At 40.8% G+C, this 23,704-nt stretch overlaps 1 protein-coding gene and 1 long non-coding RNA gene across 3 annotated transcripts in view; one reads left to right on the top strand and one right to left on the bottom strand.

Moving 5' to 3' along the window:
- The first annotated feature begins 609 nt into the window (after positions 1 to 609).
- Positions 610 to 23,704, top strand: part of ATP1B3 (ATPase Na+/K+ transporting subunit beta 3) — a 54,701-nt gene continuing 31,606 nt past the window's right edge. Inside the window, exons 1-2 of one of the 2 annotated variants that reach the window (XM_027817378.3) lie at positions 610 to 1,021; positions 16,941 to 17,069. In XM_027817378.3, the coding sequence (XP_027673179.2) occupies positions 913 to 1,021; positions 16,941 to 17,069 (238 nt within the window). In that variant the 5' untranslated portion in view covers positions 610 to 912. The remainder of the gene's footprint in view (positions 1,022 to 16,940; positions 17,070 to 23,704) is intronic. The other variant, XM_037908242.2, reaches the window with a different exon arrangement.
- Positions 12,908 to 15,322, bottom strand: LOC119567021. The gene is made up of 2 exons (XR_006283637.1): positions 15,141 to 15,322; positions 12,908 to 13,228 (listed from the first exon to the last, which is right to left on the bottom strand). It is a non-coding gene; the product is annotated as an uncharacterized LOC119567021 (long non-coding RNA).

The following is a 23,704-nucleotide window of genomic DNA, read 5'->3' as shown; positions in this document are numbered from 1 at the left end:
TCTGAGAGTTTGTAAGTAAAAACTCTCCCCCCAAGCTGCTGAACCTCACTCACCCTGGGCTCAGAGTCAGGCTGGGTTTTTTCCATTTGCCCCATCTATACCGGGAAGAGGTTTTGCAGACCAAACTGTGCCCTATATGACAGCTGTGCAACTCCACTAGCCTTCAGTGGGTGTGCACAAGTGTCCGTGAGTACATAAATGAAGTCAAGGAGGTAGCACAGTTGTAGTTAAGGGAACAATTGGGCCTGCAGAATCATCTTCTTTCCAAGGATGCTGACAACGGACAGCTCCATTGGTGACTTAGGGGACCTGCCTGGCCTCAGCTCCTCAGAAAACCAGGTCACTTATGTGCCTGAACACGGATTCAATGCCACAGTTTGAAAATTTGATGTCAAATGAGTTTGTTTCCCTTCCCCTGCCAAGCACGTGCCTGCGTCTCACAGCCCTTCCCTATGTCCGGATCAGTGGGATGTGTGCACACGCTTCGGCGAGGTAAAGCAAGGCAGCTCCTAGGACTCCTTCCCCGCTATGTGCCGTCAGCGCAGCACCCCTGAACCACGGGAAATGTAGCCGACTCACAAGCCAAGCACTGTGTCGCTCTTTGGGGTGCACTTAGAACGCCAAGGCTCTAGGACCAGCTCATCCCAGCTGCCATTCTCCTTCTGGCCGCCAGGGGGCAGCAGGCACAGCTTGGAGGCGGCGTGGACTGAGAAGGGCCGCGCTGACGTGGGCGGGTCCCGCCCCAGCAGCGGGAGGGGGAGTGAGGAGCTTCGCTGCGTGCGACCAGCCCGGCCTCTCGGGCGCCTGGCGGGAGGGGAAGAGGACAGTTACTTGGCGGCTCGGAGCAGGCGCTGCCGCAGTTGAGCTCGGAGTCTCTGCTACCCGGACACACACAGCCGTCGCCCCGCCGCCATGTCCAAGGAGGTGAAGAAGCCTTTCAGCCAGACCATGGCCGAGTGGCGGCAGTTCGTGTACAACCCGCGCAGCGGCGAGTTTCTGGGGCGCACGGCCAAGAGCTGGGGTAAGGGAATGGCGAGGGGCACGGTCAGGAGCCGAGGGCGGGCGGGTGAAGAAGGAGCCGTTGGGTGGGGGCGCGAGGAGCCGCGAGGCGCCTCTCTGGAAGCCGTTACTTTCGCCACGTTCGGATCTAAAAATAGCCTGACTATGATAATGCGCCGGTGCAGGGTGTGTTGGGGGGGGGCACTTGGAGCCCGCGTGCTGGTTCCGCGGCACCCGCCCCGCCCCGCCTTTCCTGTTCGTCTTGGCTCAGGGTGGGCTGGTGGGGTTGAGCGGGCAGAGCGGGTTGGTAATCGGGCCGCTACAGCAGCGGGCTGAGGGAAGCATCTCTCAGTACGTCCCCCGCTGATTCACTCTCCGCGTAAATGCTGCAGTGAGGCTCAGCAGGCTCCTTCTCTGTGTCAGCCGCGTAGGGATGGGGAGGGAGGAGGAGTCTGGTGGCGTAACGGTAGCAGGTTACAGCTGCAAACTCCCGATGCCAGGAGTGGGGCCATCTCTCTCCTCACTGATCTCTTCTATGGTATTACTGCATCCACACGCGTGTCATGCATGCTCCCGTGTATTCCTTATTGGCATGACAATTTGGGGAGCTCTAACCTGTCAGTGGTGAATGAGGTGTCCTCTGGGGTGCTGCTGCTGGAGGTGGGGAAGAGGACTGGTCTTTGAGTTGTCAGTCTGCCCACAGCTTTCAAAAGTAGGAGGAATGGATCTGTAACTTGCATTACCTTGCTTAAGGTTGGCCCTAGATTGAATTTTCTGGGATCTTCCTTTACAGATGTGGCTGATAACAGTAGCTTCTCCACTGTATGGAAGACTGTTTTCATTCCCTCCCTAATTTTCCCATTGCCTCCGCTGGGAGTGGAACAGGAGGGAGATGAAATGTTATCTCCCAAATTCTTAAACTACAATAGTGAAAAAATGTTAAGTATTAATAAATTACTCCGCTCCTCAAGGGAAATGTATATTTCTTGGCTTCAGATAGCACCCTATCTGCTCCTAAAATTTTGATACAGTTGAGATATTTAAATAGCTGTGCTTATAAAATCAACAAGAATTTCAGCACGGTGTTGAGCAGTGCTGGACATATGCACAGCCTGGTACAAACTCCATGAGTAGTAACACACAGAACATGCAGGGGGTGTGCTCTCAGGTTGCCTGTCAGGAGAGGGCCCTGGTTCTGACATGAGCTCTCCTCCATTCAGATGGAAATAAGATCCTGCTAGCTACTCTGCCACTCAAATAGAGGAAGAGGAGGAAGAGAGGAAATTTCCACTCTGTTGTTGTCTTGTGACTTCTCTGTTCAGGCACCCCATCAGCAGGTTCTCTTAAAGTGCGTGGGTTGAATGAATGAGTGTGTGTTTAAGTGATCACAGAAGCATATTTGTGTACTGAAACAGATAGCATTAACAACTATAAGTGCTTTAGAAATGCTCAGCATATTTTAAGGAAAAACAAAGATGTTTATCCATGATTGGGCTTGGCAGAATTAGATTTAAAAAAAAAATTTTGACGGATGATATGGATGTTTATTTTTAAGTATTTTTTATCTATTTAAATTTTCACAGTTGCAGGAAATCGTGGGGGTCCGATGATTATTTAATGACAGTAGAAATTCAAAAAGTTAGCTTTATAACCATTAAGACACAAATTATCAACCTCACAGGTCAAAATATACAAAATAAATATTCTTAAATCAATCTTAACGTTCTTAGGCAACATAAGAAAAATGCTGCTTATCTGTAAATTTCTATCATCAGTGGAAATATTTTTTCTGGCAGCTTGTATATGTATGGTGAAATCAGTGTTTACTGACAATTGCTGATAAAAATCTAATGCTTTCAAGCTTGTAACTTACTTTACTAGAGAGCACCTTTGTAATATTGCCATCCTTGTCCCTTCCTGTGCCATGGCATACTGTCTATAAAATTGTTTTTAATAGCAAACCTACCTTAATCTGGAGTTGAGTGATTGTTCTATTTTACAGCCAGCTCACTCAGTAAAGTTACTTTCCCATTTCAAGAATAAATTCAGTAAATACGTTCACTAATGAACCTTTATATGCTTTATGTAATGTTGTTTGTTTACTTTGTTCTTTAACAGGAATTCAGGTAATGGGTGTGTGGTAAAGAGATTAAATGTTCCTAAGTAATTATTCCTTAATGTCAATGCTTAACTCTGCATTCACACAAATCATTTCGTATGCTATGGGGGTGTTAGTTTAGACATTTCATGCTTAATATATTGAACCTATTATGTCTGGCTACTTAAATATTCCTGAAATTTTGAGTCTTCAGTTTATCTTCATCCATTCATGTATGACTTTTGACGGTAACTGCTAAGAAGAAAAGATTGTATTTGATTACAAATTGAAATTGTTTGCCTTACAACTTTTAAACAGCTTTGTCAACACTATGGGAAAGAGGTGGGAGAGGCTGTTGTTTACCAACTCCCTTGGGAGCAGTTTGAGCAGCTACTGTCCCTTGTTGGCCTTTCTGGTCTATGGGTTCTTCAGGGAGAGCAGGATAGTTCAGCTGCCCCTGTCTGAGGTTAGGGGAATACCTAGTAAAAGATGGCTCCTCATCCTTCAGCCAGTCGCTCAGGATAGTTCAGGAAAGCGCTAAAAAGAGAATTAGTTTCGGCTCCCTGATTCTCTGCCCGAGCCCAAAATAGAGCCTTGAGATTGCTCTAACTTCTATCAAGTTGGCAGCTTACCTGGAGAACACATTCCAGTTGCAGGGAGCCGGAGTGAAACATGTTCAGACTGCTCCCCCTCAATCCCTCTAGCCATGTCTGTACTACCATTTATGTCGGTATAACTTACATCTCTCGGGTGTGAATAAGACATTCCCCTCAGTGACATAAGTTACGCTGACCTAAATGTTGATGTGGACAGCTACTGCTGCTCGTTTGAGGTGGATTAATTAAGTCGATGGGAGAGCCCTTTCCTATGGGCTTAGAGAAGCTATACTAGACAGCGTATAGCAGTATAGCTGCATGCTTTCTAGTGTAGCTATAGCCTCTGACATGTCCACTGCACCAGTAGCTGCAAAGAGGGAGACGCATAGGAGCTGGTTATGCTAGAATCTATGCATTTAGGGGACTCCTCCATGGCAGGGGAACATCCAGAAAAGGAAATGCTGGTTGTTCCTGCCAGCCTGAACTGCAGAACAGGGTGAAGAATCTGTCTCAAAGTATTGATTGTAGATGCTTGACCACCAAAATTTTTGGCTGAAAAGGTAGGATGCTACTGAGTAATATGTGATTTGACTGGGTGTGTGTATTGGGAGATGTTCCAATAAATAGTCAATATTTCTCCCGCCTCCTTAGGAGACAACTGGAGACTTTTTCTTAACTTTGTGTATGTGTCCTCCTTTTTCCTTGTCTCATTGTTGAAAGGATGTGCTATGTTTCTTTTTGAAGGTGGGGAGTTCTGTAGTGAACAATGCACAGTGGTGATGTGACTTAAGCAGAAGGTATTGTTCAAGAGATCAGCTGCTACATGTGTTTTGGCCCATTTTGAACTCTTTTAAGATGGATGCACTCATTTAATAAAAACTAACTCTACAATAGCAAATTATATATATATATATATATATATATATATATATATATATATATATATAAATATAAATCAAGGTTCATTAGCATTTCCTGTGAAAAATGGGGAAAATAGTATACTCAGAAAACTTAATATAAGCTAAAAGGCAAAAGATATGGTGATTATATTGGAATAGTTATTTTCAGTGCCTGAAACAGGTATAGATCTATAATCCTAATATGGTTAATTGAAACACTTTCACTAACTCCTTTTAATTTTCCTGTGTTTACAGAAGTTAAAAAAAGCTCTCCTGTCCCCTGTATCCAAACTACAGGTGGAGCTTAAGTTGATGGCTCTGATTGTCTAGCATGTTTACCATTAATTTTATTTGCCCTTTTTACCTTCTGAATGCCATGGGGATATAATTATTTACCCTAGGTATTCAGCTGCCTAAGACGATTATCGGATATAAGCATACTACGTGTGCTGGCTCAAGGAGCACCATTAAATCTTTATTCATTGTGTAGCATACTCTTTGTTGTATCGAGCATATGCTGAGTTTTTTCATAAAAGAGTATCTGTGTACTTCCCTGATCTAGCATCTGCAGTAATAATGGATTATCCATGAATATAGCATGGTAGTGAGTACTACTGTCTAGTAGTGCAGTTAATTCAGTCATTATGCATTATCAGGATTTACCGCCCACCCCCCGTGCTCCTCCCCATGAATGCTCTTATTTCACACTATCATGACTTTGGAAATGTGGTTGATTCATGTTCCTCTTATGATCTGTTTATGGAAGATACCATATTACAGGAATGCAGTCTGCCCTGAATGACAGTTAAAGTACTGTATTCATTGCAATATATTTTAATGTAAAGATTATAAAATTGTGATAGATGCTTTGTCTTTTGTATACTATTTCATAGACATACAAGAAAATGAATTACACTACTGATAGGTCTAAAAATTTGTGTGACTTTCTAAATTAATCAAATATAAAATGTTGGAATTTTTTTAATTCATATATAATACTTCAGTCACTTCATGAAGTGTGGGTTCTCTGTCAAAACTGTGATTCTTAGGGCTGGATCAGTCCTCTGTCATAAACTGACCGGTTGTGGTAAAACATGCACAGAATAAATTTACCTATAAATTCCTAAATGTTAAAAATTAGGAAAGCTAATTATTTGATACAGATCATAGTAACTTAATAAGTACTGGATATATACAAAAAGAAAAGGAGTACTTGTGGCACCTTAGAGACTAACAAATTTATTTGAGCATAAGCTTTTGTGAGCTACAGCTCACTTCATTGGATGCATTCAGTGGAAAATACAGTGGGGAGATTTATATACATAGAGAACATGAAACAATGGGTGTTACCATACACACTAAGGAGAATGATCACTTAAGGTGAGCTATTACCAGCAGGAGAGCAGGGGGGAAAAAACCTTTTGCAGTGATAATCAAAGTGGGCCATTTCCAACAGTTGACAAGAACATCTGAGGAACAGTGGTGAGTGCGGGGGGGAATAAACATGGGGAAGTAGTTTTACTTTGTGTAATGACCCATCCACTCCCAGTCTCTGTTCAAGCCTAAGTTAATTGTATCCAGTTTGCAAATAAATTCCAATTCAGCAGTCTCTCATTGGAGTCTGTTTTTGAAGTTTTTTTTGAAGAATTGCAACTTTTAGGTCTGTAATCGAGTGACCAAAGAGATTGAAGTGTTCTCCAACTGGTTTTTGAATGTTATAATTCTTGACGTCTGATTTGTGTCCATTTATTCTTTTACGTAGAGACTGTCCAGTTTGGCTAATGTACATGGCAGAGAGGCATTGCTGGCACATGATGGTATATATCACATTGGTAGATGTGCAGGTGAATGAGCCTCTCTGGTAGTGTGGCTGATGTGATTAGGCCCTATGATGGTGTCCCCTGAATAGATATGTGGACACAGTTGGCAACGGACTTTGTTGCAAGGATAGGTTCCTGGGTTAGTGGTTTGTTGTGTGGTTGCTGGTGAGTATTTGCTCAGGTTGGGGGGCTGTCTGTAAGCAAGGACTGGCCTGTCTCCCAAGATCTGTGAGAGTGATGGGTCGTCCTTCAGGATAGGTTGTAGATCCTTGATGATGCGTTGGAGAGGTTTTAGTTGGGGGCTGAAGGTGATGGCTAGTGGCGTTCTGTTATTTTCTTTGTTGGGCCTGTCCTGTAGTAGATGACTTGTGGGTACTCTTCTGGCTCTGTCAGTCTGTTTCTTCAGTTCAGCAGGTGGGTATTGTAGTTGTAAGAATGCTTGATAGAGATCTTGTAGGTGTTTGTCTCTGTCTGAGGGGTTGGAGCAAATGAGGTTGTATCATAGAGCTTGGCTGTAGACAATGGATCATGTGGTGTCGTCTGGATGAAAGCTGGAGGCATGTAGGTAGGAATAGCGGTCAGTAGGTTTCCGGTATAGGGTGGTGTTTATGTGACCATCGCTTATTAGCACCATTGTGTCCAGGAATTGGATCTCTTGTGTGGACTGGACCAGGCTGAGGTTGATGGTGGGATGGAAATTGTTGAAATCATGGTGAATTCCTCAAGGGCTTCTTTTCCATGGGTCCAGATGATGAAGATGTCATCAATATAGCACAAGTAGAGTAGGGGCATTAGGGGACGAGAGCTGAGGAAGCGTTGTTCTAAGTCAGCCATAAAAATGTTGGCATACTGTGGGGCCATGCGGGTACCCATAGCAGTGCCGCTGATTTGAAAGTATACATTGTCCCCAAATGTGAAATAGTTATGAGTGAGGACAAAGTCACAAAGTTCAGCCACCAGGTTTGCCGTGACATTATCGGGGATAGTGTTCCTGACGGCTTGTAGTCCATCTTTGTGTGGAATGTTGGTGTAGAGGGCTTCTACATCCATAGTGGCCAGGATGGTGTTTTCAGGAAGATCACCGATGGATTGTAGTTTCCTCAGGAAGTCAGTGGTGTCTCAAAGATAGCTGGGAGTGCTTGTAGCGTAGGGCCTGAGGAGGGAGTCTACATAGCCAGACAGTCCTGCTGTCAGGGTACCAATTCCTGAGATGATGGGGTGTCCAGGATTTCCAGGTTTATGGATCTTGGGTAGCAGATAGAATACCCCTGGTTGGGGTTACAGGGGTGTGTCTGTGTGGATTTGTTCTTGTACTTTTTCAGGGAGTTTCTTGAGCAAATGCTGTAGTTTCTTTTGGTAACCCTCAGTGGGAACAGAGTGTAATGGCTTGTAGAAAGTGGTGTTGGAGAGCTGCCGAGCAGCCTCTTGTGCATATTCCGATCTATTCATGATGACGACAGCACCTCCTTTGTCAGCCTTTTTGATTATGATGTCAGAGTTGTTTCTGAGGCTGTGGATGGCATTGTGTTCTGCACGGCTGAGGTTATGGGGCAAGTGATGCTTCTTTTCCACAATTTCAGCCTGTGCACGTCGGCGGAAGCACTCTATATAGAAGTCCAGTCTGTTGTTTCAACCTTCAGGAGGAGTCCACCCAGAATCCTTCTTTTTGTAGTCTTGGTAGGAAGGTCTCTGTGGGTTAGTATGTTGTTCAGAGGTGTGTTGGAAATATTCCTTGAGTCGGAGATGTCAAAAATAGGATTCTAGGTCATCACAGAACTGTATCATGTTCATGGGGGTGGAGGAGCAGAAGGAGAGGCCCCGAGATAGGACAGCTGCTTCTGCTGGGCTAAGAGTATAGTTGGATAGATTAACAATATTGCTGGGTGGGTTAAGGGAACCACTGTTGTGGCCCCTTGTGGCATGTAGTAGTTTAGATAGTTTAGTGTCCTTTTTCTTTTGTAGAGAAGCAAAGTGTGTGTTTTTGTGAAGTCCAGCCACAAGGAAGTTTGTGTGGAAGGTTGTTTTTTATGAGAGTATCCAGTTTTGAGAGCTCATTCTTAATCTTTCCCTGTTTGCTGTAGAGGGTGTTGATCAGGTGCTTCCGCAGTTTCTTTGAGAGTGTGTGGCACAAGCTGTCAGCATAGTCTGTGTGGTATGTAGATTGTAATGGATTTTTTACCTTCAGTCCTTTTGGTATGATGTCCATCAGTTTGCATTTGGAAAGGAAGATGTTGTCTGTCTGTATCTGTACGAGTTTTTTCATGAAGTTGATAGATTTCCACTCCATACAGCTAAATTCAGTGCCTTGCATAATGACAGGTTTCAGAGTAGCAGCTGTGTTAGTCTGTATCCACAAAAAGAAAAGGAGGACTTGTGGCACCTTAGAGACTAACAAATTTATTTGAGCATAAGCGTTCGTGAGCTACAGCTCACTTCATCGGATGCATTCAGTGGAAAATACAGTGGGGAGATTTATACACACAGAGAACATGAAACAATGGGTGTTATCATACACATTGTAAGGAGAGGTTTCAGAGTAACAGCCATGTTAGTCTGTATTCTCAGAAAGAAAAGGAGTACTTGTGGCACCTTAGAGACTAACCAATTTATTTGAGCATGAGCTTTCGTGAGCTACAGCTGTAGCTCACGAAAGCTCATGCTCAAATAAATTGGTTAGTCTCTAAGGTGCCACAAGTACTCCTTTTCTTTTTACTGTAATGAGAGTGAGCAGGTAAGGTGAGCTGTTACCAGCAGGAGAGTGGGGGGGGGAGTGGAAAAAATCTTTCATAGTGATAATCAAGGTGGGCCATTTCCAGCAGTTGACAATAACATCTGATGAACACTGGGGGTGGGGGTGGGGTAATAAACAATACATTGGCCAAACTGGACAGTCTCTACGTAAATGTACATGGCAGAGGGGCATTGCTGGCACATGATGGCGTATATCACATTGGTAGATGTGCAGGTGAACGAGCCTCTGATAGTGTGGCTGATGTGATTAGGTCCTATGATGATGTCCCCTGAATAGGTATGTGGACACACACATTCTTCAAAAACAGACTCCAATGAGAGACTGCTGAATTGGAATTAATTTGCAAACTGGATACAATTAACTTAGGCTTGAATAAAGACTGGGAGTGGATGGGTCATTACACAAAGTAAAACTATTTCCCCATGTTTATACGCCCCCCCCGCCCCCCGTCGTTCCTCAGATGTTCTTGTCAACTGCTGGAAATGGCCCACCTTGATTATCACTACAAAGTCGTCCCCCCCCACCCGCTCTCCTGCTGGTAATAGCTCACCTTACCTGCTCACTCTCGTTACAGTGTGTATGGTAACACCCACTGTTTCATGTTCTCTGTGTGTATAAATCTCCCCACTGTATTTTCCACTGAATGCATCCGATGAAGTGAGCTGTAACTCACGAAAGCTTAGGCTCAAATAAATTTGTTAGTCTCTAAGATGCCACAAGTCCTCCTTTTCTTTTTGCGGATACCGACTAACATGGCTGCTACTCTGAAACTTGAAATGCCATAGCTATTCTGCATTGGCAACACTCCATGTTTTTTCTTCTTCTTATTATTATTTTTAGCAGAAGTGGCACAATAATTTCTGCAACTGGGCAGATAAGACGTAGGTTTCAGAGTAGCAGCCGTGTTAGTCTGTATTCGCAAAATGAAAAGGAGTACTTGTGGCACCTTAGAGACTAACAAAATAAATTTGTTAGTCGCTAAGATGCCACAAGTACTCCTTTTTCTTTTTTAGATAAAATATAATTATCTTTAATATCTGTCCTCTTATCGCAATTTCTGTTAGAGTTCAATGCTGCCAAAACAGTTTGAATTAAACAGTTCTAAAACTAAATATTTGTTGTTAAAATAAAGACAATCTTGCTGACCAGATGGTAGTTGTGACCAGCCACGTTGACATTAATTTTGTTGAAATGTTGATCTTGTCGTTGTCTGCAGTTAGACTCCTCTGAAGAAATAGAGCGTTTTGATTTAAAATTTAGAAACTAGATGTGAGAGAAACTCGTTTATCTCCTTTCGTGTCTTAAATGTTAGAGTGAAATAAAATCAAATCTATGTTTCAACCCCCAAACACTCTCCCATTTTATGTCTAAAAATCTGTCCATCACATCTCCAACTCATGGCATGTATACTCCACTCATTTGAGCTCATTTTACTGCTGCTTAAATCCCCTTTTATGCATTAGTATCCTTTTATCTTACTATTGTCTCCCTTTCTATGACTCCTTAGCCTTGTGTCTCCAGATGAAAACATTAAATTCTCTTGCTCATTATGCTGAAATCATTGTGATTTGGGTAATACAAGTATCCATTCTGTAGTTCAGGAACTAAGGTTTCTCTCTAAGGTTTATTTAAACTGATTAAAATATACGGTGGTGGTACTGTAGAGTATGTATGACTCCTACCGTGATGACAGTTATGTTGAATTGATGCTATGTATTTAATATGAACTGACTTAGTTCTTCAGCAGATTTAAAAAATCATACTTGATGGTGCTTAAAATCTTCAACTGAAGTTTTAAACAATATTTAAAATAAGTATAACTTAATCTAATGAACAACAAAACATTTGCTACAAAAGAAGCATCTTAGTAGGAAGGATTTTAGGGACATGAAATCAAGGAGGGAAATATTGTAGACCTGCTTCACTTGCTTGAGTTCAGAATTGGATGTTGCTGTAGTCAAAAGAATATAAAACAATTTGGGGTTTTTTCTGACTTCTATAGGAGTCCTGCTGATCTTCAAACAGGAAATCTGTTTCACAATTTACTGTTAACCCTCTATGTGATCAGGACTTTGAGATTTTCTGAAGAAGTGGTATAAATTATAATATGAAGTTTCTTTCCTTTCAGCAGTTGTCCTCAAAATTAAATGGTCAAGATAGAGCAGAGTTCAGGCTTTCCCTGCAGGCACAGTTCACCCACAGTGTGGAGCCTTGAAGGTTTGTGGGATAGAGAAGTTTGCCAAAAATCAGACTCCCATCTATCTGTATGTATTTGAGAAGATAAAGCTTTTTATCAGGAAACTATCTGTTGTTGCTCAACCCAGTGTTCTGAAAGTTCAGAAAATGCTTCTGGCTGTTTGAATTGAATTTGAAATTTGCACTTTTAAATCTCTTGCTGGGATTCCGTAGCTTCTCAGGGAAACATCCTTCCCTTTAATGTCTTGTATGCTATGTTCTTGGTGACATATCCCTAGTAGTATATATAAGGAAATGAATTTATTATTTCAAGTGTTAGGCTCACATGCTATTGGATACTAAACACCCGATGGGATGATAAAATAACTGCAGCTGGCTATTATACCGAAAAGTGACAGTTTATCAATTTTGAGACATTATTGGAGATACAACTTAGTAGCTAAACTGTAAACTAGATCCTGTTGTGAATTTAAAAATCCTGTAGTAATGCAGGACAAAACTGACAATTTCTCAAGATTCTAAAATGTCTTCATAGCTTTTAATCTATTGGATAACTGTAAAAAATTCCCTATAGCATCCATACAGTGTTAACTTCATCTGTTTTTTCTGCAACAGAAGTTAGTCCTTTTCTGAGCTGTACTTGTTGTTTACATTGACTACACTGAAGTAGCACAAGGAAATAAACCAAATCAACCACTTTGGTTTGTGCTGTTAACACAAATTCATGTTTGGTAAATGGAATGTGTCAGTGTTGTACTAAAGGAAACTTTTCAGATTAATTGCTGAGAGTGCAGAAAATTTATGAGAAATAGAGCTTCTTAATAGTAGCTTGCTATACAAAGAGCTTTAAGGTATGTTTCTACTCCGAACACACTCAGGAGTCAGGTCTGTTAAACAAGGTCATGACACTTTTAGATTTTTAGAGTTCCTTCTGTTTACTGATCAACATTTATTACCTTTTACTTATGCTATCCCGTAAGAGCTAACACAGCTACATCAGTGTGATCTGAATTTTTCTCCTGTTCATTTCTCACTTATTGGTCAGAGTGTAAGATGAAGTGATAAGACAACCTAGTGAATGATGTAGAGCAGGTCAGGGTTCTTATACTTCATAACTTTTTTTACAATAATGTGCCTGCTGCTTTTTAGTTCATCTCCATTCAAGATCATGCAGAACATCACTCCCTTCCTTCTGATCACAAAATCCTGCAGCGACTGTAGTAGTTGTTCACATGGAAAAGTGATAATAGAGAAACATTTAATAGGTTCAGTTTCCTTAAATGAAACTTGGTAACTGGAAATTAGGAGACCTTATGACCAGTCAGCTCTTTGTATAGTTTGGGAATCTCTGTAGAGTTACCAGTAAACCTTAATTTTAAATTACCAGACATACACAAATTAGAACTGTCCTTGGTCATTATTCAGAGTTTTGGCTGGGAAGAAGAAGAAAAGATGCAGAGCCCACCTGTGCTTTTCCCCAAGCCTTTAGGGAGGAAGTGGGTTGAGCGTGTGTGTGTGGCAGGCAATTAGAGTGAAAAAGGCAGAAATTACAAAATTTCGAAAGTATTTACTCTTAGTTTAAAATATAACCCCAAACTTGCCGTTCCTGATCTAGTGGCCAGATTCTCTTTGCGTACAGAGGGGTGGAATCTGCTTCTAATCCCTCCACCCCCAGCCAAAAAAAGGAGAGGAGTCCCCCGTGGGCATAGAGTTGGCATAGCTGTCTTCGAATGTTGTTCTCTTCATAGCCCCAGTACAAGATGTATGTTGGCAGTGGTGTGATGAGGTGTGGCAGGTGCCATGGTGGTGATCAGCAGGCGGACAGTCTCTTGGCAACTTTTGCCAGCTGGTAGTTGTTAGAGCAGCTCCTAGGAGAAAGCATAAACTTGGTACAGCAAAGAATCTGTAGTCCAGATCTTTTAAGTAAGAGAAATGTTTTTTACCCTATATTGTTGAATGCCATTTATTTGTATGAATATTTCCAACAGACACTTTAACCTTGAGACTTCTGACTTTTGCTGCCTGAGAATTGAGTTTGAAGTATGGCTTCTAAGGTAGGCAGTAAGTCACCAGTTAGCAAAATGAAACCAGCTGTGATGTGGGAAAATATTTGTATAGGACTGCTTAGGCATCTACTAAAACTGTATTTCCATCATGTTTGGAGATTATTTTTACTTTTGCTAAAGTACAAAAAAAATTGTGAAATCAGAATGAAATATGGCATTTTTGTAAGTTTTACTACATTCATATCAGGAAGAGGGAAATACAAATTTACAAGAATATCATTTGCATTTGCTTCTCTGGGCAATTGTACAGGCAAGACATAGTAAGGAAAGAGAGAGAGGTGCATTCAAAACTGAGAAGCCAAACAAACCACAAAAGACAAATTGAGGAGAAATAAGAGTGGTGCTGTTCTCTTCCTTCCTAGGAGAGAGGAAATTACAAATTTGATAGTTTAGCTACCATATAAGAATGTAAAATATGGGGACTTCCTGGGAAAGACTCCTGGTGTGTAGTCAGCATATGTTCTCCCTTGCCCCATAGTCTCCATGGTAGCTGGGATCAGTGTGTGCATCATAGTGCTTTATCTCAAACCTCAGACTTCCCATCTGTTATACTGGGTGTGTGTGTGTGTGTGTGTATATATACACACACACACTTGTCAAATGTTTTTGCAATACCTACTCAAATCTAGGTGCGTTTTAGGACAATTATTTACCTTTAATTCTAAATTACTCTTTTTGTGGGTTTACTTAACACCTAAGCTTAATGTTCTAAAAGAAAACCTACCAAACTTGACTATTTTAATTTTTATGCACAGAATATGCTCTTGTAAATGGATTACTGGAATAGCTTTAGATACATAGTTCCAGAATGGACCGCATTCCTGTAAATTTACAGCTCAATCTAAGCCATTTTTGATAGGGATCACTTACATGGGTAATTGCATCCTTTACCCTCAAATTGACTTGTGATGCAGCACTTCGAAGATGAAAGCCTTCTGCCTCACTACACAGCAAAGGTGCACATTAATAGTGCTACAGCAGAGTGTCATATCTGGTTATTTTTAGGACCTATGAGATTGTGTAACCAGACAGTTACTTGAAATGTAGATTATTCTCCTTAGCATGTTTTCGAGGTGCAGTCCATAATTAATTGCACAATTCATCATTTTTTATCTTGCAGGCACATACTTTATTCCAAGCTTTCCATGCAAAAGCTCCCTACGTCGCTTTCATTTTTGTAAAACATTAATCACTATTGCCAATGTGGTGAAAAACTCTGAGGTGATGAAGTGTTCAGGCCTGTTTTGAAATAGTATGTTAAAGAATACCAGTTGGCAAAATTAAACTAGATAACCTTGTATATCTAGGTCATCTCAAAGCCTTTTCAGTTTATTTCTTAACTAAAGGCTAGTGCCATTTTAAAAAATGTTCTATTAACTCCATAGCAGACTAGACCAAGATGAGGATTCCAGCCAGTTGCATCCCAGCAGTGTTACTTAAGATCTTTAAATCCTTAATGACTGTGTCCAGTTTCCTCCCTCCTTTTCCACACACACTGTTCCTTCAAATACTCTTCACAGATGATATTCACGTGGTAACTTGGAAAGCATCATGATTTTTCAAAGCTTGAGGCAATAGAAGTAACGTTTTAATATTAATTTGTTTGCATGCTATTTATAGGAATTATAGATATTTATTTAATAAATGCCTTGAATCATCGGCAAACATTAGCTTTGGCTAGATATACTACAGTATAATGTAGCTTCTTACTAACCTTAATTTTTCAATTGATTTTGGGAGATACCAGAGAGGATGGGGGGCGCTTGTCCATGAAGCTGCCTGTTTATCTAAGTCGGGGTCTCAAAGTCCCGGCCCGCGGGCCATCTGCAGCCCAAGAACCTGCAGCCCACGGAGGAGAGATGCAGGCCGATGTGCTGCCGGCAATCTCAACTACAGGCAGCTGCCCCCCCACCCGCCCGCCCGCAGCTCCCATTGGCTGGGGGAGAGGGACAGAGATACCATCACTAGTTGCCAGGCAGAGTCAGCCATGGAGGCAGCATCATTAGTTGCCGGGCAGAGTCAGCCATAGAGGCAGCATCACTTTTTTCCCACAATGAATACAAGTCAAAATACCGAACACAACTATCTAATGCACACCTTGCTGCAATCCTGAAGGCTTCAACTGCTCAGTCACTGAGGCCAAACATCAACAAACTGACAGAACTGAAGTGTTGCCAGGTGTCTGACAAACACTAAAAACTCTCTAGCCGTCGAAGAATTGTATAAAGTTGTATGACGGTTTTATTATTTCTAAGAAATTTGAAATAAAAAATACAATATAAACGTTTTCTTTCCTGAACACCATCTTCAGTGACATTATTGGCCCGCTGGGAGGATCTGAGGACTGGCACTGGCCCTAAGGTAAATTGAGTTTGAGACTCCTGATTTAAGTTATCAGTTTCATTCTCTAGACAGTTTCCCTTGGTGACAAACCTCCTGTAGTTTATTGGTACAGATCTACATTCACAATATTTAATGGTACATAAAACCATTGTTTTCTTGTAGAAAACACCTGAAGTGGGTAAACTAAGCTTAGCTCTAGATCAGCGGTTCTCAACCCGTGGCCCGCATGTAGCCCACTTAGCACACAGCTGTGGCCCAGCTCAGCTGTGTGCTAAAGGCCATGCATGGCGGGCTCCCGGCTGTTTGGCCGTGTGTGGCGGGCTCCCGGGTTCACCGCTGCAGGGTCAGGGTCCCCGCATGGCCCACAATGGTAAATAGATTGAGAACTATTGGTCTATTCACTCTAGTTAGTTAAATGAAAAACTATATAAATGCTTTAAAAAGAAAAAAAACCTAATCTGTTAATAAAATTACTAAAGAAGTTGTGTAATGTGCTCAGTCTAAACCCAATGTCCTGGATAGCTTGAGAAATGATTGCAAGAAGTACCAGTTGTGTGTTGGATGTATTCTACAACCTTTTTATCCACGACACAAAACCACCTAACTTACTGTCTCATGTGCCTCAAGTTCTGCATCATAAGAAGCAGCATATAATTCACAATCAGTGAGTGAGAAATTTTACAGTTTTAATTTGTGTTCCCATTATAGCATCTTGTTTTTTGATTCAGGGCTCTATAAACTTGGTGAAAATCTAATGTATAGTCACTTGGCTTGTAATCTGGTTGATTATTCACATATAGTATTGCACGTAGAGGTCTCTTTACGCTGGGATACAATCAGTTGCTTGGCTCTCAGAAAGAGCAGCTTCAACAGAGCAAAAATTGTCCTCAGATCTCCTGTTTAAGCTCTTTAAAAAAAAAAAAAAAAAAAATGGAATGACCTTTCTTTTAAAAGCTGAACTTTATATATATGTTGGTGGGGGAACGTGCGCGCGTATATTTTAATGCTGAAACACAAAGGAAGGTCTGTTTGGTATCTCTGTTTGAGTGTTGGGGACTGAGCACCTGATCCAACTCCTATTGAACTACAATCCTGAGTGTCAGAGTAAAAATTAGAATCATGTTCAGTTTAAAATTATCATTTTGTTAATTTGAGTTCTTTAATTTTACAGGTCTAATCTTGCTGTTTTATCTGGTATTCTATGGTTTCCTAGCAGCACTTTTTACATTTACAATGTGGGTTATGCTTCAGACCCTGAGCGGAGATATTCCCAAATATCGTGACCGGATTTCTAGTCCAGGTAACTGTACTCTTAGTTTTATGTCTAGATTTTAAATTATAATATACAATTTATCTAATAACTTTCTTTTAGGATAAAGTACATATTCCAATGTGGTGTAGTTTTAATTAGACTAATAAAGAGCTTTAAAGGAGGACTCTTTTCTAATGGGTGAATCATTTGGGCTTTGTAGGTTTGCAGCACAAAGCCATTTATAGACTTTTCTTGGCCATATTTACTAACTGATGCCTCTAAATTCACTCCTTTCTAGTTCTTCCTGGATTTTGCCATTTATTCTGAAAAACTTTTCAGATTAGTTTTACAGCTATATCAGTCAATGAATGATTGTTTGGTTATTTCATTTACCAAAGGTAGTTGAAGCAGATAGTTCACCTCCTAGTGACTTCATAAATATCTCCAATTCAACGGGTTAATCATTAATATTTGGAGGATTTTCTTGCCATGCTGTATTAGGAGGAGAACATCACCAGACGGACATTTAAATTGTTTTATTTAACTAAAACAACAACATTATGTATTCTGGATTCTTTTCTTCAACAGCAAACATATAATAATTTAACAAAACAAGCATATGAATTTTTGAATTTAGTTAAACAGCAAGTTTTTTAAAATCAGGTTTGTTTTTGTTAAAATTGTTTAACTAAAATAGTTAAATGAAATATTTAAAAAAAAACAAATTTAAATTGACTGTCAGCTAGGTCAACATGAGGAACTTAAAATATTGGCTTCTGTAGCTAACTCAGTCGTCTTCACCTTCATTTTCTCGTTTGTTCATAATCTGGAAAAGAAAACCAAGCTTTCCTGCTTTTTCAGGTCCCAAACAATTTCTCTATTTGGAATGAATTAGCCCTGAGGAAGAAAATATTCTTACACTGTCAGAAGAAGCTACTGCTGTTAAAAGTGAGATTATCACATCAACAGTCTCTGAATCCAAGTGCTTAAGTGACTTCCACCAGTTCACTGGTGTGACTTTCTTTAAAACATCATCAGCAAACATATATTTCTTGAATGGTTCACGCTTAGCTCTGAAGTGTATTATAGTTGGCATTATGGAAGGACGATTGCTGGATGTGCATGTCATAGCCAACTCCTCTTCAGTGGTTAAGGTTTGGCCCTGGTACTGCGTATTGAGAATATTTGCAAGAAAATGAGTTGGAGATCGTGCTTGTTCCATTCGTTTTTTTTAATGCTTGTAATTTAACTCTCATTGCATATTTCTCTTTTTAATATCTCACTCAGTTCCTTTCAAATTTCAACAGCATCAGCAATAAAACAGCTGTTTCCCTGCATTTCCTACAAGGCTAAGGCTTCAGGGTACTCAGTATGTGTTCAACATTTTTCTTAAGCCCAATGTTGAGAACTTTGGCTGTGACAGTGTCATCCTTTTTTTCACTAGTTTGTTCACAGACTGTCATCAGATTAGGCCAGTTCTTGATATAGTGCTCAAAACAGTCCACTACTGAGTTCCATCGCACGTCTTGTGGGAGAGTTAGCTTGGTTCCTCCCACTTTTTTCAGAGCAGCTCCTGCAAAGTGGTTGTTACGGAAGTACTTTCAATTTCAACAACATTAGCCTTTATTTCTGGAACACTGAAGTCAAGCTAGGTGGTGCATCAAATGAGCACTGCAACCGTTTGTTAGTGGCTTGGGACTCTCTTCACTCTCTCCTAAATAAATTTCTTCTCATTTTTGGATACATTTGCAACATTTGTCTGTGACCAAGCTGCATACTAGACATTTTAATTTTTTTCACAGTTTGCTATAGCTTTTACTGCTACTTCTTATAAGTATTCTGCTGTGTGTGTGCATTTCCAGATGTATCAATTGTTTCTGTAAGGAAGACATTCCCTTCTTCTGTTGTCACACAAGCACATACAACAGGATCATTGTGGACATTGCTCCACCCATCAAGACTCAGGTTAACAATTTCACCCTCTGCACCTTATTTATGGTTGTTTCTGGATGATGGAGATTTTTTTGCTACAGGTGATATACTGTGACTATAGTGATGCGATGACACACTGGCACGGTGCCTCCTGCTAGTTGTCTCGGGAATTAGCTCTTCCAGCCAGGAGTGTCCTCTGCAGGCCGGTATCTTGCCCGGTGCCTCTTTACCTTGGGGTGCTGCCCCCTGGCAGTGCCCCCATTCTCTGGTCTCCCCTCCAAGGGGAACCCCCAACTCTCTATCGCCACCTTGCCTCAGTGGCTACTGCCAATCATCATCTAGCCCCCGCTCACTGGGGCAGACTGCAGGCTGTAAACCACTCATCATTGGCAAGGGGGTTGGACCAGCTGCCTCTGCCTATTCCCAGGCTACACCTCGGTAGCCCCAGTACCTTTCCTGGCCTTTAGCAAGGCGGGCAGCCTGGATGTTTTCCAGGCTGGAGCTCCCCAGCTCCTCTGGCCTTCCCCCAGCCCTGCTCTACTCTAGGTACCCTGCTCAGCTCCCAAGCAGCCAGGTCCTTCTCTCTCTGCAGCTAGAGAGAGACTGCCTGAGCTCCTGGCTCACAGCCCTTTTATAGGGCCAGCTGTGACCTGATTGGGGTGCGGCCACAGCTGTGGCTGCTTCCCCAAACAGCCTAGCTTTTTCTCTCAGCCCCCGCCCTCTCCAAGGGCTTTTAACCCCTTCTGAGCCAGAGCGGGGTGACTGCCCCTCTACAGTGACACACATGATATGACTGAAACACTATCATTGGCAGATAACTCTGAAACGATAGAAAATGATAGTGATCTTGAAGGTAGATAGTCTTCAGAATCCTGTATGTTGAGAATGGATTCTCCTAAATAAAATAAGTCAATGCAGTTATTTAATTATTATTAGCATACTGCTCATTTAATATTACTCATTGCATTCAGTGACATTCAGTACTACTTTAATGGTGAAATTGTAAAAGAAAGATCTGACTATTTCAGCTATTTATTTTTTATCACAGCTGCATCTAAAATGATAGTACCATAGAGTAACAACTATGTTTTTTGCTCAAACATGAGAATTCAAGAATAGTTCAGAAGGAAGACAGGCAGTCCTGAAGAAAGAAGTATGAAATAAAAAAGTTTACCAACCTGAAGATCCTGCATGTTCAGACATGTTCCTTTCATCATCATCAGTGCAGCTTCCTCCTGAGAAGGAACACTTCTCATGATGTTGTTTCATTTGGACAACTGGGCCTTGCATTTCTTTGTTGCACTGTTTGCATTTTGCACGCATGCCTGTCTTACCCACAGGTAGAGGAACTTCATTAAAATATTCCCAAACTGGGTCTCTCTTACGGCCTGCTGCCATTATAGGTTTTCCCTTCTAGTGAGAGAATGGTATGGTAGATCTCAAATCAATTAAGGCTGCACTCAGAAAGACCTCAAGACTTTTGGAATATGCTGCTCAAACAGTTTCACTTTTGTTTCTACTGCCTGTCCCCGCCCTTCTCACATTTATCTCCGGACTTCTCCACCTTGTCCAGATCTATTCCACCCCCAACAATCTTCTATTCATTGAACTTTTTGAAACTGCACTCTTTTTTAGAGAGAGGTAAGGGATTGACTCTGTGTACTCAAATCTGCAGAGGGGCAATAGGGTTGAGGTCTGTTATTTCTCATCTCTATATATTTATTTATTTATTTTAAAAACATTTGCTGTTAACAAGCATGTTATCTCTGGAGACACAAATCCACAGTTTGAGAACTGCAAAACTAAGCATCTCTGATGATATGTTCTAGACTGAGCACTGAATCCCATTGGGTAGATAGAAAGATTAACCTAAATCATCTATACAGAAGCCCCTGGAACCCCATAAGATTGGTTCCCTAATCCATGAACTGTTGAAACTCATTTACCAAACTTTTCTTAAACATTACATGAATATATTGTCTCATACTAGAGAATTTATAATCCCTATTCCATGTTGAGATATCTTTGAGCTATAATGTATCTTAATTAAAACTATGTTTAGATAGGTTTTTTCCCTCAAAAAGCATTTTATCAAAAACTTTGTTTAAAAAAATTTATTTATTTTAAATCATTGATTTTTGTCTACCCTATTTTGCTGTTAATGCATACAGCTGAAATAGCAGAGGAAAGAGATAATGACCAGGAAAACATCTTATTCTGGAAGTATTTTGGAATATTTCCTGTTTGCAGTAGAAAGCCCCCTTCAGATATTGATTGTTCAAGATATAAATTGGATAGGATATAGAGGATAGTTGGGTAAAGATTTTGCATGTTTTAAAATACCAAACTCAATCAAAAAGGAAAGCTGTCATTGCCTATTCCTATGTTGCTTACTGGATCACACCAGTGTTCCAACTAGTATCTTGAGGCTAACAATGGCTAGTACTGGATACCTCAAAGGAAGTGCAAAAAAAACAGCTGTGTACGCAGTTATAGGATAACCTGCTTCCCGGGAAAATTTCATCGTAACCCCAAATAGAGGTTGTCTTAAGCCCTAAAAGATGAGCGTTCTTCCAAAACTTTTAATATTTAGTATTACAATTCTTAATTTATTACCTATATAAGTGGCTAATCTTTTTGAATATTGCTACCACAAGAGATACATTGAGGCTTGGAGTTCCTCAGGCTAATTGTATGGAAGAGTATTTCCTTTTATCAGTTTTGCATTTCCCTTCTTTCAATTTAATTGAATGTCCATTTGATCTTGTATTATGAAACAGAGTGATTGGAAGTTCCTGATTTACCTTTATACCATTGATTATTTGTATAGTCATGTCTCTTTTTAATTGTCTCCGTTCTAAGATAAATGAATTTTAAAACTGAAATATCTCTTCATGAGAGAGTTTTTTTTTTTTTTCCATGCCTATAATTATTCTTGGCTCCCATCTCTGAATCCCCTCTTTCTACTATGTCCTGTTTGAGAGTAGGTGACCAGAAATAGTTTTCCAGGTGAGAGCACACCATTCCATTTTATATAATGGCATAATATTTTTATATTCTCCCGCCATTATGCATCAATTTTTTTTTAACCCTGTTGCACATTGAGCAGAGATCTTCAGTGTTGTCAGCATTGATGATCGGGGCTTTTTTATGAGCTCAGGCTGAATTTAAAACTCAGTAAAATATGAATAGTTCAAATTATATCCAATGTGAATTACTTTGCATTTATCTATGTTATGTTTAGTGGTTCCTTAAATAATTTGGATTAAGCACAAAGTTCCCTTTTGCTTTTGATTTAGATCATATTGTACATATAGCCAGACAAATCTTCATTAAAGTGAAGTTAAGGTTGTAGGCACACACCAGTGGGTTGCATGCATATTACCTTTTAAAAACTGTTTTTAAAAAACCCTCCCAAACTTGAAAAACCTCAAGTATTGAAAGATCAAGGTTGCACTTCTTAAACAAGGTGCCTGAACTATTTTCTCTGTCCCTGTACAGATGCAAGCCTACCATTTTCTCTATTTAAATACAGAGTGTTAGAAACATTAACCGCAGAACATTTGTTGTAGAATTTTTCATGTGTACAAATCTCCAGTAGCAAACCTTGTCCCTTTACTGACTTCTGCTCTCTTACAAGTACTCTAACAGCATAATCTGCACATATGACATTTACATATGGGCATAATGACTAATGTCACTTGGAGAATTGGCTGCCACAGAGTTGTAGAGCTGAATACATCCTATGAAGAACTGAGTCCCCTCAGCACTTTGAAAGATCAAGCTTTTAATGAAAAGCAGGAATGATTTATTGTTTCCATATGCTGTTTGTCTAATCGTGAATTGGTAAAGCTGTGTGTGTACCGTGTGACTAAAGAAGACCATAAAATGGCACTCTGACAACGATTATAAAGTACTGTAATTTTGGTGGCCACTATTATTGTTGGATAAATTAGCATGTATTCTAGGCTTTTCTGAGAACACTGCTCTGAGAGATAGAGTTACGGTAGTTTGGGGACTTTGAAAGTTCAACCTTAACTTTTGTTTTTCTTTGGTTTCTGATGTTTTTAAAGGGTAATATGCACTCAAACTACTGATATTTGCCTGCAACTAGAACTTGGCCTTAACATTTTTATCCTTACTTTCTTTTAAAATGGTCCTAAAGTCTGCTGAAGACTTCAGTTCCTGCACACCCTAGGGTGTGGTCAATCCAGCAGACCTTAGAAGGTTTGGGGGGAAATGCCGCTTTGGTCTGCTGGCCACAAAGACTCCTGCTAACTACAGTGTCAATCCACCGTCTTGTGGAGGTGAGTTCTGTTGCTGCAGACCTCGTATGCGGCTCTCAAAGGCTTTGAGTTAGCAAAATGGGGGGAACTGGGGAGGAGAAACTCCCTACCTCTGTTTATGCTCCAAGCCCTTTGGCAGGAGTTGTGAGGAGTGAAGAACCTCTTCCTTGCTATATTACTGCCTCCAGCTGCTTCCTGGGCCACCTGCTGGAGCTGATTTTTTTTTTCTCCTGTAGTCTCCTCTGTTATGAAACTGCCCCCTGGCCTCCTGTGAACTGTCGGAAGTTCATCAGAGCCTCCAACCCTCATTAGTTTTTGATAGTCCCCTCTTCAGCACCCAGTTGACTCCTGAACCCGTGATGGTCCAAAATAGGTTTGTCTGCTGTGAACTGCTAGCTGACAAAAATGGGGTGAATGAGCCTAACTTCCATAACCCAGCAATACAAAACATGCTAGTCTTGGACC

The sequence above is a fragment of the Chelonia mydas genome, chromosome 9 (assembly GCF_015237465.2).
Source record: "Chelonia mydas isolate rCheMyd1 chromosome 9, rCheMyd1.pri.v2, whole genome shotgun sequence".
NCBI lineage: Eukaryota > Metazoa > Chordata > Testudines > Cheloniidae > Chelonia > Chelonia mydas.
This window is presented reverse-complemented; position numbering and strand designations above follow the sequence as displayed.